The sequence below is a fragment of the Dendropsophus ebraccatus genome, chromosome 9 (genome assembly GCF_027789765.1).
Source record: "Dendropsophus ebraccatus isolate aDenEbr1 chromosome 9, aDenEbr1.pat, whole genome shotgun sequence".
Taxonomy (NCBI): Eukaryota; Metazoa; Chordata; class Amphibia; order Anura; family Hylidae; genus Dendropsophus; species Dendropsophus ebraccatus.
In genome coordinates, this window is record NC_091462.1 from 7,942,973 (window position 1) to 7,960,368 (window position 17,396).

General features: G+C 52.2%; 1 protein-coding gene across 2 annotated transcripts in view; it reads left to right on the forward strand.

Moving 5' to 3' along the window:
- ADCY5 (adenylate cyclase 5) overlaps window positions 1-16,043 on the forward strand; it is an 85,831-nt gene extending 69,788 nt beyond the window's left edge. For both annotated transcript variants that reach the window (XM_069982444.1, XM_069982445.1), the window contains exons 9-21: window positions 433-455; window positions 2,551-2,695; window positions 2,781-2,878; window positions 4,285-4,372; window positions 7,394-7,510; window positions 8,251-8,415; window positions 9,686-9,861; window positions 10,319-10,345; window positions 10,667-10,799; window positions 12,243-12,506; window positions 12,628-12,832; window positions 14,760-14,884; window positions 14,965-16,043. In XM_069982444.1, the coding sequence (XP_069838545.1) occupies window positions 433-455; window positions 2,551-2,695; window positions 2,781-2,878; window positions 4,285-4,372; window positions 7,394-7,510; window positions 8,251-8,415; window positions 9,686-9,861; window positions 10,319-10,345; window positions 10,667-10,799; window positions 12,243-12,506; window positions 12,628-12,832; window positions 14,760-14,884; window positions 14,965-15,093 (1,695 nt within the window). In that variant the 3' untranslated portion in view covers window positions 15,094-16,043. The remainder of the gene's footprint in view (window positions 1-432; window positions 456-2,550; window positions 2,696-2,780; window positions 2,879-4,284; window positions 4,373-7,393; window positions 7,511-8,250; window positions 8,416-9,685; window positions 9,862-10,318; window positions 10,346-10,666; window positions 10,800-12,242; window positions 12,507-12,627; window positions 12,833-14,759; window positions 14,885-14,964) is intronic.
- Window positions 16,044-17,396: the final 1,353 nt, after the last annotated feature.

Genomic DNA, 17,396 nt, shown 5'->3' on the forward strand with positions numbered 1-17,396 from the left:
ATCATACCCGTCACCCTCCATCATACTCATCACCCTCCATCATACTCTTGCATCCGTCGGCCTCCATCTTTTCCCTGGCTCCGCCCCTTGCAGTCACGGCTCTTGGTCTGATAGTGTGAATGTCGTCCTGTCTGTTCTCGTCCTCTGGCCGGATGGATGATGTAGCAGTAAGTGGTCAGAGCTGTGAGATGCAGCCGTTTGGCCCTTGGGGGTCATGTGCCGGTTCTGTATGATGCTCGGGGGTCATAGGTAACATAACGTATGACCCCTATACAGACTCTTCTCCCCTTGCTTGGGGTTCAGCCTGTGCCCCCCTATACCACACTGTGCTGTCACATGACTCCCTTCTGTCTGATTGGTTGCTGGATGCAGTTGTGACATTGTTGCCTCCATGGTTTTTGGTCTTATTGAGGCTTTTTCTTTCCTTTTCAGGGATTTGAAGACCCAAAAGACAAGTAAGTATCCGGGAGGTCACATGTGACCGTAAACTGTACAGACATCGTCCCGTTACTGTGCACCGTCCGTACAGACATCGTCCCGTTACTGAGCACCGTCCGTACAGACATCGTCCCGTTACTGTACACCGTCCGTACAGACATCGTCCCGTTACTGTGCACCGTCTGTACAGACATCGTCCCGTTACTGTACACCGTCCGTACAGACATCGTCCCGTTACTGAGCACCGTCCAGACAGACATCGTCCCGTTACTGAGCACCGTCCGGACAGACATCATCCCGTTACTGTGCACCGTCCGTCCAGACATCATCCCGTTACTGAGCACCGTCCAGACAGACATCATCCCGTTACTGTACAACGACGGACAGACATCATCCCGTTACTGTACACCGTCCGGACAGACATCATCCCGTTACTGTACACCGTCCGGACAGACATCATCCCGTTACTGTACACCGTCCGGACAGACATCATCCCGTTACTGTACACCGTCCGGACAGACATCATCCCGTTACTGTACACCGTCCGGACAGACATCATCCCGTTACTGTACACCGTCCGGACAGACATCATCCCGTTACTGTGCGCCGTCCGGTTACTTTCTCTCCGTAATGTGTAAATCCCGGCGTCTGGCAGCCGGCCCCGGATTATCACCTCCCTCCTCTCATCAGGCTTTTACAATTACTGAAGCGTTTTAACCCAATTTCTGTCGGTCGCGTCAATGTCAGTGAGATGAGAGGATTCCCCGACCTTCAGGCCAGGCGAGGTCAGTCCGGAGATCACCATTACCAAGATGTCTCCCAGCTGTCAGTGACTGCAACATTGTCTTCTCTGTCACTCCTCAGTTCATGCTGGGACTTGTAGTTCCCGCGGGTGGAGGCGCTGTATTCGGCTGTGACTCCCCTGTCTCTCCTTAGTTCATGCTGGGACTTGTAGTTCCCGTGGGTGGAGTTGCTGTATTCGCCTGTGATTCCCCTGTCTCTCCTCAGTTCATGCTGGAACTTATAGTTCCCGCGGGTGGAGGTGCTGTATTCGGCTGTGATTCCCCTGTGTCTCCTCAGTTCATGCTGGGACTTGTAGTTCCCGCGGGTGGAGGCGCTGTATTCGGCTGTGATTCCCCTGTGTCTCCTCAGTTCATGCTGGGACTTGTAGTTCCCGCGGGTGGAGGCGCTGTATTCGGCTGTGATTCCCCTGTGTCTCCTCAGTTCATGCTGGGACTTGTAGTTCCTGCCTGTGGAGGCGCTGTATTCGTCCTGTGGCTCCTCAGTCCATTGGTTATACAGACAGGGCTATGAGGGATATCGTCGTCCTCGTCTCGGGCCCCGGAGATGCAGCTTTTCTCACGGGTAAAACGTCTCCGGCTCATCCTCATCTTCAGAGAAATGACCCTCGTGTCCTCCGGGGGCAGGAAATATAAGACACATGGGTAGCACACGGATTAACCCCTTCCTGAGCCAGGACAGTGGGTCAGCACTAGGATCCTCACGTGTCACAGTCCATACGGGGGTCCCTACTATATAGAATAGATCTGAGGGAGTGGGATCCAGGGACCTGTGGGCTAAAATCTACAATTCTGCCTTCTGGGGTCCCCCATGTGAGGAGTGTATGGGGTCCCCCATGTGAGGAGTGTATGGGGTCCCCCATGTGAGGAGTGTATGGGGTCCCCCATGTGAGGAGTGTATGGGGTCCTCTGTGTAAGGACTATATGGCGTCCCCTGTGTAAGGACTATATTGGGTCTCCTGTGTAAGGACAGTATGGCATCCCCTGTGTAAGCACTATATGGGGTCCCATGTGTAAGGAATATGTAGGGGCCCCTGTGTACAGAATGTGTGGGGCCCCCAGCCACAGCTCTCTTCAGGCCCCTATATGGTATGACCACTCTTCATTCGGCCATGTCCTCCTGGTGACCATGTGAACGTCTTGGGTCGGGGTCTCTAAGTTTTGCAGGATCAGACTACACTCGGCGGTCTGTAGTCTGTAACCATGGAGACGCATAGCTGTACACGGGAGCTGTAGACCCAATACAAAGTTGCTTCATCTTTTATGGATGATGGATTTCTTCTTCCCTCTGATAAACCTTCTGGTCTGTCAGGAACATTCAGGAGAACATGAATCCCGAGGACGAGGTGGATGAGTTCCTGGGACGCGCCATTGATGCTCGGAGCATCGACCGACTGCGCTCAGAACACGTTCGGAAAATTCTGCTGACTTTCCGTGAACCCGACCTGGAGAAGAAGGTGAATGTGACGCACAGGGCTGTGAGATGTATGGGCTGGACCCCAGAGCTTGCACTCTATCCCTGACCTTCTCTCTTCCCTGCAGTATTCCAAGCAGGTGGACGACCGGTTTGGAGCGTATGTGGCGTGCGCCTTTATCGTCTTCCTCTTTGTCTGTTTCGTGCAGATCATCATCGTTCCGCAGTGAGTAGATCTTCCTCCTCCTCCTCCTCTTCCTCCTCCATGGTATAAGGTAGTTTTTAAGCTGTTGCTGTCGCTTAGTAGGAACCTTGTTTCCTTGGATACAGATTTGTTGTGGCCGTGTTATGGACAGACAGGTAACTCTGTCTCTATCATCTGGTCTCCTCCACCTGATCTTCACCATCCTTTATCACCCGGCCTCCACCATCCTGTCTCCATCACCCAGCCTCTACTATCCTGCCTGTACCATCCTATCCCAATCATCCTCCTGTCTCCATCACCCGGCCTCCACCCTCCTGTCTCCATCACCTGGCCTCCACTCTCCTGTCTCCATCACCCGGCCTCCACCCTCCTGTCTCCATCACCCGGCCTCCACCCTCCTGTCTCATCACCTGGCCTCCACTCTCCTGTCTCCATCACCCGGCCTCCACTCTCCTGTCTCCATCACCTGGCCTCCACCCTCCTGTCTCCATCACCCGGCCTCCACCCTCCTGTCTCCATCACCTGGCCTCCACTCTTCTGTCTCCATCACCCGGCCTCCACTCTCCTGTCTCCATCACCCGGCCTCCACCCTCTATCACCCGGCCTCCACCCCCCTGTCTCCATCACCCGGCCTCCACTCTCCTGTCTCCATCACCTGACCTCCACTCTCCTGTCTCCATCACCCGGCCTCCACCCTCTATCACCCGGCCTTCACCCCCCTGTCTCCATCACCTGGCCTCCACTCTCCTGCCTCCATCACCTGGCCTCCACTCTCCTGTCTCCATCACCCGGCCTCCACTCTCCTGTCTCCATCACCCGGCCTCCATCCTCCTGTCTCCATCACCCGGCCTCCACTCTCCTGTGTCCATCACCCGGCCTCCACCCTCTATCACCTGGCCTCCACCCCCCTGTCTCTATCACCCGGCCTCCACCCTCCTGTTTCCATCACCCGGCCTCCACCCTCTATCACCCGGCCTTCACCCCCCCTGTCTCCATCACCTGGCCTCCACTCTCCTGTCTCCATCACCCGGCCTCCACTCTCCTGTGTCCATCACCCGGCCTCCACCCTCTATCACCTGGCCTCCACCCCCCTGTCTCTATCACCCGGCCTCCACCATCCTGTCTCCGGTCTCCCTACCTCTCCTGTGCTCAGTTTGGGGCGGTATTCCAGTTTGATTCTATTGTAGTGAATGGATTGTATTGTAGTACCGCACACAACCTGGGGGGGGGGGGGTGACATGTTTCTTCTAATCCTGGGTAATCCCTATAACACTGGTGACATGCACTAGGAATATGGAGTGGGCCGGGGGTCTTCAGTGTTATCTAGGGGTGCAGCGGGGGCAGTAGAGTGAGGGGCCGGGGGTCTCTGGTGATGGATCATGGTGGGATACTGTCCTGTAATAACCGCCCCCGTTCTCTGTTTGCAGCTCCACCTTCATGCTGGGCTTCTACCTCGCCTGCTTCCTTGTCCTGCTCATTGTGCTCAGCGTCTCCCTCATCTACTCCTGTATCAAGGTAAGTGGGGGCCCCAGGGATAGCTGAGGGGCCACAGGGATGACTGGTGGGGCCACGTGGGTGACTGAGGGGTCACATGGATGACTCATGGATCATATGCGTGACTGAGGGGCTACAGGGATAACTAGGGGGCCACACGAATGACTGAGGGGGCCACGCAGATGACTCAGGGGCCACACGGATGACTCATGGACTATATGGGTGACTGAGGGGCTACAGGGATAACTAGGGGGCCACACGAATGACTGAGGGGGGTCACATTGATGACTTAGGGGTCATGAGGATGACTGGAGGGGCCACAGGGATGACTGAGGGGTCGCGAGGATGACTGACAGACCACAGAGATGACTGGGGGGGGGGGCACATGAATGACTGAAGGGGCCACAGGGATGACTGGAGGGGGGGCACATGAATGACTGAAGGGGCCACAGGGATGACTGGGGGGCTTCAACACTGTGTAATAGACTTGTAGACTTGGTGTTTTATTTTCCTAAACATTTTCCACATCTTTGCTTGTTGTCAGTGAATGGGAAGGTTAAAGAGGAACTCCAGTGAAATTGTTTTCATATCAACCAGTGTCAGATAGATACAGATTTGTCATTTACTTCTAAATAAAAATCTCCAGTCTTCCAGTACTTATCAGCTGCTGTATGTCCTGCAGGAAGTGGTGTATTCTCTCCGATGTGACACAGTGCTCTCTGCTGCCACCTCTGTCCATGTCAGGAACTGTCCAGAGCAGGAGAGGTTTTCTATGGGGATTTGCTGCTGCTCTGGACAGTTCCTGACATGGACAGAGGTGGCAGCAGAGAGCGCTGTGTCAGACTGGAGAGAATACACAACTTTCTGCAGGACATATGATAAGTACTGGAAGACTGGAGATTCTTTCTATAGAAGTAAATAACAAATCTATATAACTCTGCAATACCAGTTGATTTGAAAGCAGTACTTTTCGGCGGAGTTCCCCTTTAATTGCTCACATTCCCGGCCTGACCTGATGCTTCTCACAGCTGAGAGTTTGTTACAGTTGCAGTCTGTGCTGTGACTCCTGTGCTCGCTCAGCCGCCTCCTGCTTTGTCTTTTTCTTCCCTGGGTGATTGGATTATAATTTTGTGAGTCGCCATCATTTATATCCGTCCGTCTGAGCGACGTTTAATGCGCCCAGGAGGATAATGGCGATCCATTACCAATAATAAATAAGCTTCATTCAGAGCGGAGGCGACGTGTAATTGTGTTATCCCCCCGCTCCCCAGACGCCGCCGAACGCTGGACACAGGGGGAGACATGGCAGGAGGACATGGCAGGAGGGGGCTACTGTTAAAGGGGTAGTTCAACAAAAAGATTTTTTCTTTCAAAACAACTGGTGGCAGAAAGTGTCAATTTCTAATTTACTTCTATTAAAAGAAATCTCCAGTCTTCCACTGTGTCAGACTAAACAGAATACACCACTTACTGCAGGACATACAGCAGCTGATAGGTACTGGAAGACTGGAGATTTTTTAATAGAAGTATATTAGAAATTGACACTTTCTGCCACCAGTTGTTTTGAAAGAAAAAAATATGTGGTGAATAGAGATGAGTGAACCGGGTTCGAGTCGATCCGAACCCGAACGTCCGGTATTTGATTAGCTGGGGCTGCCGAACTTGGATAAAGCTCTAAGGTTGTCTGGAAAACATGGATACAGCCAATGACTATATCCATGATTTCCACATAGCCTTAGGGCTTTATCCAACTTCAGCAGCCACCGCTAATCAAATGCCGAAAGTTCGGGTTCAGATCGACTTAAGCATGCTCCAGGTTCGCTCATCTCTAGTGGTGAACAATCCCTTTAAAGTGAATTTACAGAGATTTGAGCAGGAGATGTTCCGGGTGAACTGGCGTGTATTCTGTACAGTGTATCAGTGCAGGTACAGGCCGACGGCCAGGACAGGGGTCTGCACTGCTGTGTATTCTGTACAGTGTATCAGTGCAGGTACAGGCCGACGGCCAGGACAGGGGTCTGCACTGCTGTGTATTCTGTACAGTGTATCAGTGCAGGTACAGGCCAGGACAGGGGGTCTGTACTGCTGTGTATTCTGTACAGTGTATCAGTACAGGTACAGGCCGTCGGCCAGGACAGGGGTCTGCACTGCTGTGTATTCTGTACAGTGTATCAGTGCAGGTACAGGCCAGGACAGGCGCTCTGCACTGCTGTGTATTCTGTACAGTGTATCAGTGCAGGTACAGGCCGACGGCCAGGACAGGGGGTCTGCACTGCTGTGTATTCTGTACAGTGTATCAGTACAGGTACAGGCCGCCAGCCAGGACAGGGGGTCTGCACTGCTGTGTATTCTGTACAGTGTATCAGTGCAGGTACAGGCCAGAACAGGGGGTCTGCACTGCTGTGTAGTCTGTACAGTGTATCAGTGCTGATAAAGGCCAGGACAGGGGGTCTGCACTGCTGTGTATTCTGTACAGTGTATCAGTGCAGGTACAGGCCGACGGCCAGGACAGGGGGTTTGCACTGCTGTGTATTCTGTACAGTGTATCAGTGCAGGTACAGGCCAGGACAGGAGGTCTGTACTGCTGTGTATTCTGTACAGTGTATCAGTGCAGGTACAGGCCGCCGGCCAGGACAGGGGGTCTGCACTGCTGTGTATTCTGTACAGTGTATCAGTGCAGGTACAGGCCAGAACAGGGTGTCTGCAGTGCTGTGTATTCTGTACAGTGTATCAGTGCAGGTACAGGGCAGGACAGGGGGTCTGCACTGCTGTGTATTCTGTACAGTGTATCAGTACAGGCACAGGCCGCCACCCAGGCCAGGGGTCTGCACTGCTATGTATTCTGTACAGTGAATCAGCACAGGTACAGGCCGCCGGCCAGGACAGGGGGTCTGCACGGCTGTGTATTCTGTACAGTGTATCAGTGCAGGTACAGGCCGCCGGCCAGGACAGGGGGTCTGCACTGCTGTGTATTCTGTACAGTGTTCCGGCATGCTTAGATTGTCAGCTCTTTGACTCCGATGTAACACTTCTCTCCCTCAGCTCTTTCCATCTCCGCTCCAGACGTTGTCTAAACAGATTGTGCAGTCCCGGATTAACAGCACGGCGGTGGGAATCTTCACCATAATCCTCGTCTTCCTCTCTTCATTTATTAATATGGTAAGAATAGACGGGGACCCTGAGGAGGATCCATCCCAGTGTCTGACCCCATATACATAAGGCACAGCTGCTACAATGGAGGTTCCTAAGGGGGAAGTCATACAGGGGACCTGGCAGCTGTAACACAAGCTGAACAGAAATCCATGTGCAACCCAGCAACCCCACCGGGGGGAGAGGACGGGTGCTCAGGAGCCAAAATGTCTGCTGCAAATCCCTTGTTTTATCCTCCAGAGCTGCACTCACTATTCTGCCATTACATCATATCTTATCCTCCAGAGCTGCACTCACTATTCTGCCATTACATCATATCTTATCCTGCAGAGCTGCACTCACTATTCTGCTGTTACACCGTGTATTATCCTCCAAAGCTGCACTCACTATTCTGCTTTTACACCGTGTATTATCCTCCAAAGCTGCACTCACTATTCTGTTACATCATATCTTATCCTCCAGAGCTGCACTCACTATTCTGCTGTTACATCATCTTATCCTCCAGAGCTGCGCTCACTATTCTGCTGTTACATCATGTCTTATCCTCCAGAGCTGCACTCGCTATTCTGCTGTTACATCATCTTATCCTCCAGAGCTGCGCTCACTATTCTGCTGTTACATCATGTCTTATCCTCCAGAGCTGCACTCGCTATTCTGCTGTTACATCATGTCTAACACTCATGTCCTCCAGAGCTGCCCTCACTATTCTGCCAGTTTCTCGTGCTCATGTGATATTTCCCGTCTTGTAGTTCATGTGCAGTAATACAGACCTGAAGAGCTGCCTCTCTGCTGAGTACAATGTCCCCCTGAACAGTGTGACCCCGTGTCTGGTCAGGATCTCTGCCCTCAACTACAGCCTGACTACTGAGAGTGGATTCTGTGGGGACCCGGCCCCCAACTGCAACTTCCCAGAGGTAACGTGTGTCCCCCCAGGCTGGTGTGGGGGGGCCTGACCATAGAGACTATCCGCTGGGTGAGGTAACGTGTGACCCCCTGGCTGGTGGGGGGGGGGCTGACTATAGAGACTATCCGCAGGGTGAGGTAGCGTGTGACCCCCTGGCTGGTGGGGGGGGGGCTGACTATAGAGACTATCCGCTGGGTGAGTTGATGTGTGACCCCCTGGCTGGTGGGGGGGGGGGGGGCTGACTATAGAGACTATCCGCAAGGTGAGGTAACATGTCACCCCCTGGCTGGTGGAGGAGGGGGGGGGAAGGAAGGGCTGACTATAGAGACTATCCGCAGGGTGAGGTAACATGTGACCCCCTGGCTGGTGGGGGGGGGGGGGGGCTGACTATAGAGACTATCCGCAGGGTGAGGTAACATGTTACCCCCAGGCTGGTGTGGGGGGGGGGGCTGACTATAGAGACTATCCGCTGGGTGAGTTAACATGTGACCCCCTGGCTGGTGGGGGGGGGGGGCTGACTATAGAGACTATCCGCAGGGTGAGGTAACGTGTGACCCCCAGGCTGGTGGTGGTGGGGGGGCTGACTATAGAGACTATCCGCAGGGTGAGGTAACGTGTGACCCCCTGGCTGGTGGGGGGGGGCTGACTATAGAGACTATCCGCTGGGTGAGGTAACGTGTGACCACCTGGCTGGTGGGGGGGGGCTGACTATAGAGACTATCCGCTGGGTGAGGTAACATGTGACCCCCAGGCTGGTGTGGGGGGGGGGGGGGGCTGACTATAGAGACTATCCGCAGGGTGAGGTAATGTGTGACCCCCTGGCTGGTGGTGGTGGGGGGGCTGCCTATAGAGACTATCCGCTGGGTGAGGTAACGTGTGACCCCCTGGCTGGTGGGGGCCTGACTAACTCACCCAGCGGATAGTCTCTATAACGTGTGACCCCCTGGCTGGTGGGGGGGGGGGCTGACTATAGAGACTATCCGCTGGGTGAGGTAACATGTGACCCCCTGGCTGGGGGGGGCTGACTATAGAGACTATCCGCTGGGTGAGGTAACGTGTGACCCCCAGGCTGGTGGTGGTGGGGGGGCTGACTATAGAGACTATCCGCTGGGTGAGGTAACATGTGACCCCCTGGCTGGGGGGGGCTGACTATAGAGACTATCCGCAGGGTGAGGTGCGGGTGACCCCCTGGCTGGTGGGGGGGGGGGGGCTGACTATAGAGACTATCCGCAGGGTGAGGTGCGGGTGACTCTGATCGCTGCTTTATCTCCTCCTCGCAGTATTTCACCTCCTGCATTCTGCTCAGCCTCCTCGCCTGCTCCGTCTTTCTCCAGATCAGCAGCATAGGGAAGCTCATTCTCATGCTGATCATCGACTTTATCTACGTCATCATTGTGGAGATCCCAAAGGTGGCGCTCTTTGACAACGCAGATCTGCTGGTGGCAGCCAATGGGATGTGAGTGAACTACAAGCACTTCCTTACCTCGTGTGCAAGGGGGGGGGGGGATGTAATGCTGGTGGCTAGGTATATTGCTTATAGCTCAGTATATAGCATGCAGCCATTATGTATACATATATGTATACTTCAGAGCTGCACTCACAATTCTGCTGGCATCAGAGCTAAAATCTCCAGCATTGCTTGTATATTGCGTTTCTGCATAGACTCAGGAGATTTGCATTCGGCACAACAAACATTGTACAGATACTGAGATAGAAAGTAAGTGCCCCCTGCTGCATGATAGGGGCTTCTGTCCACAATCAGATAGGGGCGCCTTTTTTCCTATAAAGTTAGATGCACATTATGTGCAGGTGATGCTGAAGCCTGGAGTCTGGCGCCATCTAGTGTACATATTGCAGCACTGCAGGGTGATGATCACTGTCGCTCCTCTCACACTTTGCTTTTTGTCTTCCAGTGATTTATCCAACTCCACAATGAACTGGTAAGAATCCCGGAGGTCGTATTATGTCTCATGTCTTATTATTAGTTCATAGGAAACATCCACTCGTCTTTTCTTATTGTTCACAGATTATATTTAACTTTTTTTTATCCTGTAATATTTTAGTTTTTACTGTTTACAATTGTCTGTTACATCCTGTCCTGTAGAGATCAATTCTAATTACCATAGGAGGGCGGGCTTACAATTAGCAGTGACACACACACATATATATATCTCACACAGGCCATCTTGGCCCCGGGGTCACAGCTTCTGGCATCACCTGCTGAGGTTTGTGCCCCTGATCTTCTCCTTGTGTCTCCACAGCACAGACAGCGTTCCCAGAGTCACCCTGAAGATCGCCACCCCAGTGATTATCAGCGTCTTTGTGCTGGCACTCTACCTCCACGCTCAGCAGGTGGAGTCCACCGCCCGACTGGACTTTCTGTGGAAGCTTCAGGTAGCAGAGGGATCTCGGCTGTGGGCTCATGTCTCCCCTGTCCCCTAGTGTACTCACCTCTGGGCTCATGTCTCCCCTGTCTAATAGTGTACTCACCCCTGGGCTCATGTCTCCCCTGTCTAATAGTGTACTCACCTCTGCCCTCATGTCTCCCCTGTCTAATAGTGTACTCACCTCTGCCCTCATGTCTCCCCTGTCCCCTAGTGTACTCACCTCTGGGCTGATGTCTCCCCTGTCCCCTAGTGTACTCACCTCTGCCCTCATGTCTCCCCTGTCTAATAGTGTACTCACCTCTGGGCTCATGTCTCCCCTGTCTAATAGTGTACTCACCTCTGCCCTCATGTCTCCCCTGTCCCCTAGTGTACTCACCTCTGCCCTCATGTCTCCCCTGTCCCCTAGTGTACTCACCTCTGGGCTGATGTCTCCCCTGTCCCCTAGTGTACTCACCTCTGCCCTCATGTCTCCCCTGTCTAATAGTGTACTCACCTCTGGGCTCATGTCTCCCCTGTCTAATAGTGTACTCACCTCTGCCCTCATGTCTCCCCTGTCTAATAGTGTACTCACCTCTGGGCTCATGTCTCCCCTGTCCCCTAGTGTACTCACCTCTGCCCTCATGTCTCTCCTGTCCCCTAGTGTACTCACCTCTGGGCTCATGTCTCCCCTGTCCCCTAGTGTACTCACCTCTGCCCTCATGTCTCTCCTGTCCCCTAGTGTACTCACCTCTGGGCTCATGTCTCCCCTGTCCCCTATTGTACTCACCTCTGGGCTCATGTCTCCCCTGTCCCCTAGTGTACTCACCTCTGGGCTCATGTCTCCCCTGTCCCCTAGTGTACTCACCTCTGCCCTCATGTCTCTCCTGTCCCCTAGTGTACTCACCTCTGGGCTCATGTCTCCCCTGTCCCCTATTGTACTCACCTCTGGGCTCACGTCGCCCCTGTCTGTTAGTGTACTCACCTCTGCCCTCATGTCTCCCCTGTCTGATAGTGTACTCACCTCTGCCCTCATGTCTCTCCTGTCCCCTAGTGTACTCACCTCTGGGCTCATGTCTCCCCTGTCTAATAGTGTACTCACCTCTGCCCTCATGTCTCCCCTGTCTAATAGTGTACTCACCTCTGGGCTCATGTCTCCCCTGTCCCCTAGTGTACTCACCTCTGCCCTCATGTCTCTCCTGTCCCCTAGTGTACTCACCTCTGGGCTCATGTCTCCCCTGTCCCCTAGTGTACTCACCTCTGCCCTCATGTCTCCCCTGTCCCCTAGTGTACTCACCTCTGCCCTCATGTCTCCCCTGTCTGATAGTGTACTCACCTCTGGGCTCATGTCTCCCCTGTCCCCTAGTGTACTCACCTCTGGGCTCACGTCTCCCCTGTCTGTCAGTGTACTCACATCTGGGCTCACGTCGTCCCTGTCCCCTAGTGTACTCACCTCTGGACTCATTTTTTGTAGGCCACTGAGGAGAAGGAGGAGATGGAGGAGCTGCAGGCCTACAACCGCCGTCTCCTGCACAACATTCTCCCCAAGGACGTGGCGGCACACTTTCTGGCGCGGGAGAGACGCAACGATGAGCTGTACTATCAGTCCTGTGAGTGTGTGGCCGTCATGTTCGCTTCCATCAGCAACTTCTCTGAATTCTATGTGGAACTTGAGGCGAACAACGAGGGAGTGGAGTGCCTGCGGCTCCTCAATGAGATCATCGCTGACTTTGATGAGGTGAGGCTGGGGAGGAAGGCACAGGAAGTGCAAACCTTTATATCGATATTCAGTGGCCTCGAGGTGGGAGGTGCCCCGGTGCTCGTACACTGACGCACTTGTGATCTCCGCCTCTTCTCAGATCATCAGTGAGGACGAGTTCCGGCAGCTGGAGAAGATCAAGACCATCGGCAGCACCTACATGGCGGCCTCAGGACTGAACGACACAACTTACGACAAGGCCGGAAAGACGCACATCAAGGCGCTGGCGGATTATGCAATGAGACTGATGGATCAAATGAAATACATCAATGAGCACTCATTCAACAACTTCCAGATGAAGATCGGTGGGTGAAGGGGAAACCTTACCATAGAGCGGTCATCCCCAACCTGTGACCCCCAGTGCCAGCAAAGCTCCCATTATGCCGGGAACAGCTGTAGAGCCGCAGGTTCAGGAACACTGCAGTATAATGGGATCAGCTGGAGGCTGGAAGGGCATGATGGGAGTTGTAGTTTTGCAAAAGCTGGAGAGCCGCAGGTTCAGGAACAGTCATTAAGGCTTGTAGGACTGATGATAGAGCCACAGCCTGTGTCAAAATCTGCTCCACTTGTCACTCTCCACCCCTTTACTGTGACACTGGATCAATACTTCCTGGAGTGTCCCTTAAAGTGTAATGTGTGATTTGTAATTATTAGTACAAGTGATTTTAAGAAACTCTGTAATAGGTTTTATTAGGGAAAAAAGCTGTTTCCCACCTCCCCCCTACTTCTTATCTGTGCATTATCAGGTAAAGTCGTCTTCATTACAGAGGAGCAAAGTGAAGACGGGTTTGCTGTGTTCATTATAATCTATGGAGGGGGGAGGGGCCATGGGGGATGAGTAAGCAGGGAAAGGAGACAAGCAACTGTATAGTATGGAGACTGAGACATAAGATGCTGGATTCACAGGTCAGAAAGGTCAGTGCTGGTCTGGGAGCTTGGTGAGAGAAGATTGCAGGATGATGTGCTGTGCAGGGCTGCCTTTTCTCCTCTCCATGCTCCCTTATCCCCCTTGGCCCCTCCCCTCTCCATAGAGCATAATGAACACAGAAATCCTGCTTCTTCTGAAGTGAGGGGGTAGGTATGTCAACAGCTTTTTGATTACAGAAAGAAACGTTTTTGCTTAATAAAACCGATTAAAGAGTTTTCTATAATTGCTTGTACTATTGATTGTTATTGATTTCTGAAAAGTGACATCTACATGACAGGTGCACTTTAAGGCTGTGTTGCGGATTTCACCTATTATTTATATTGATGAAATCAACAGCAGATTAAGGCCTTTCCAGTCTGAAATCTTTTTCTGTGTTATGCAGACAAGTCACAGGTTTTGATCTGTCAGGGTCTCCCCTTTGTTCTCTAGCTACAGCTAGGAGGAAGTGCGAGGCAGAGCGCTTCACTCCCCTCCTCAGAGCCTGCTCACTGCTGAGGACAGGCTCCATTATACGACTATAGAACCCGTTTCTTGCAATGAGATTGAACACTGAGCCAGGTAGTGACCCACACCGCCGCACACTTATCCCAGGCCATATCTAGAGATGGTTTGGGGTCTCCGCACTGAAACGTCTGAATTTACACATGACTGTAAAGCTTTAAGTATTGTGAATGTGCCCTAAAGGTTTTACTTGGGCTCATCCCAATATTTCACTTGCATGTGAAGAAAACTTAGATCTAGGCTGCTGTTTGTTGGATTCTTGCATTGAAGGGCTGGATGAAACAGTGACTTGTGTTGAGCAGAGTTTCCGAACGGTTCAGGGTCGGCAGCGATCTCCAAAGCTGAACACTCGCCATTTGACTCCCTGCAAGTTGGATGCCGCCCTTGGGAGTCCTGGAAGATATTGATACGGCCACAGGGTGTATCCATGTTCTCCTGGCAAAAGCAATGGCGGCATCCAACTTCTCCAGACGCAGGGAGTCAAATGGCGAGCGTTCAGCTTTGGAGATCATTGCCGACCCTGAACCGTTTGGGAACTCTGCTCAACACTCTCTGTGACATAACTCCCAAAAAGTAGAGAACATTAAAGGAGGGATCCGTGTGTTTCTCTATGTAGAGCTGCAGATCCTCCCACAGTGAATAGTAAGCTCTCCAGGCTACTGAGCCTTCATACAGCAGCCCATATCTCAGCTTCCTGGGTATAACCTGGAGGAGAGATTGGGGTCACTCATATTACAGCTCTGGTAGATGATGTGTGGGGACATAGATGAAGCTTGTATTACATGTCACATGTCGTTTCTCAGGACTGAACATCGGCCCTGTGGTTGCTGGCGTCATAGGAGCTCGTAAACCGCAGTACGATATTTGGGGGAACACAGTAAACGTGGCGAGTCGCATGGACAGCACTGGAGTCCCCGAGCGGATTCAGGTGGGTTGATGGTGCTCAGGTGGTGATGATGCCGAGTTTGGGGGTCCTTTGGTTTGCTCAGTCCTCTTGTTACGTTTCAGGTCACGGCTGATCTGCAGCAGGTCCTGGCCGCCTGTAACTACTCGCTGGAGTGCAGAGGGGTGGTCAAGGTGAAAGGCAAAGGGGAGATGACCACCTATTTTCTAAATGAAGGCCCCTCTAGCAGTTAGCGACGCGGGAGAAGCTCAGCCACCACCGTGCACTAATACACACCCAACGTACCCGCCGGCAAGGAGCCAACGCGGCAGCGAGCGGTCACACGAACCAGGAGCTCCAGCTGCTGACGGGTGTTTGACCAAAGATCCTAGGAACTCCTGAGCAGGGGGAGACAAGCGGAGGACGAAATATTTATTGAAATGACTCATTGATTTCCTCTATGAAGGAAGGAATGTATTACGGTACCAGACCGACGGCAATGTACATGGCTCACTAGTAAAGGACCGAAACGCGTCACAGCCGTCCTGTGGCCTTTTCCTTGTGACCAGACCAGAGCGGCCACCACACCCCACTCTATGGGATTTCTCTTACTACCTGAAACCCGGGTCGGGAACGGATATCTCCAGATTTATTCCTGGTTTCTGTCTGGTTACACGTAAAGTGGACCCGTCACCTGTAGACGCCCAAAGGGCCACTAAGAGGGTTGTTCCAGAGACCCATGGCACAGGGCGGCGGGTGACAGGCTCACTTTATGGCTGTGCCCCTGACTCGCCGTAAGATCTGCACCTTTTTGTAATTTTATTTTGTAATATTTTAGTGTGGAGATCAAGCAAAAAAACCCCACAGATTATATATTTTGTAAATTGTATACAAAGGCCGAGTGATCTGAGCACCACGTGTATCCATTCTGTATAGTCGCTTCTCATCTCCGCATCTCTCTGGTTACAGACCGGGCAGTTTTATAAGCCGCGCAGTATACGGATGAGGATCATTACCGGAGATTTACAGGGAAACGAGGTTCAGGCTGCAGTTACCTCACCGGACGGACGCTCCGCCAGAGCAAAGTCCTGCACAAAAACCCCAAAACATAGGGATTCCAAATGCATCATGTGCAAAATAAATCACCTCCCTGCATGGGTGACAGAGCACGCCCACAACACTCCCCCCATAGAAGTAACAAGTAATGATCCACAATTAAGGATAACATTTCGATAAGGCTATTCACACTATCCGTAGTTTTAGATCCACAATCTATACTGCGAAAAAATAGAACGGACAATAATTGTGGATCAGAACATGTGGATGAGGCCTTCATGGAAGTCAATAGATGATGGCTCACCTCCTACTCTGCATAGGTAACAGAGTATGCCCACAACACTCTCCCATAGAAGTTAATAGGTGACTACCGCAGCTGTTATTAGGTCTTATCTAAAGCTTCATCATGCTTTTTTCCTATCCCATCTTGTTCCCCTTTAACATTAGGGAAAAGGTTGGCACAGACAGAAGGTAAATCCTTCATTGATCATGCTTGAGATGGTGGCGCAGCCTGTACCGGATTTGTGGAGCGCCATCGCCGGCGGTTGTTGTGATTGAGCAGCCTGAACCTCTCTCTCTGCGGTGATGCTAGCGTCAGGATGGAGCAGGTCCTCAGTCCTCTGCGGTGTCCTCGTCCTGCGGGCAGTGAGGGGGTCACGGAGCGGGGGGCTGTATATTGTCTTCCTATGGAGGTGCCCGGTCTTTCCATGTAAGATACGAGTCCATATATCTCTATAGATTTCTTGTACCTTTGTTGTATTATTTATATCTCACGTTTATCGCTTCCATCTGCGCCACATCCCCTCCCCCGCGTCCTGTAACTTCCGCACACTGTGCTCGCGGGCCTCACCTGGCGACGTCTTTTGTTGGTCATTTGGTGCAGCGTTGATTTCCCATGGAAACTATTTACATCTACATTAAATGCTGTTTTACTGGTGTCAATGTGGATGATTTGTTGCTGACTGGGGGGGAGGGGGGGCGCCCCTCTATGGTCCACAACCACTTGTGTCTGGATTATACACACATAACACTTTATACCACCTGGAATCTGCATTGTTTAATACTTAAAGGGGTAGTTCACCAAAAAGAAAATTCTTTCAAATCAACTGGTCCCAGCAAGTGCCAGGGACTTGTAATTTACTTCTATTAAAGAATCTCCAGTCTTCCAGTACTTCTCAGCTGCTGTATGTCCTGCAGGAAGTGGTGTATTCTCTCCAGTCTGACACAGTGCTCTCTGCTGCCACCTCTGTCCATGTCAGGAACTGTCCAGAGCAGCAGCAAATCCCCATAGAAAACCTCTCCTGCTCTCCAGATCGGAAAGAATACACCACTTCCTGCAGGACATACAGCTGCTGATAAGTACTGGGAGACTGGAGATTTTAATTTTAATAGAAATTACAAATCTTTATACCTTTCTGACTCCTGGTGATTTGAAAGAAAAAATGTTTTAGGGAACTGTCCCTTTAAAGGTTCCACAGCAGGGGGCAGTAGCAAGCACTGC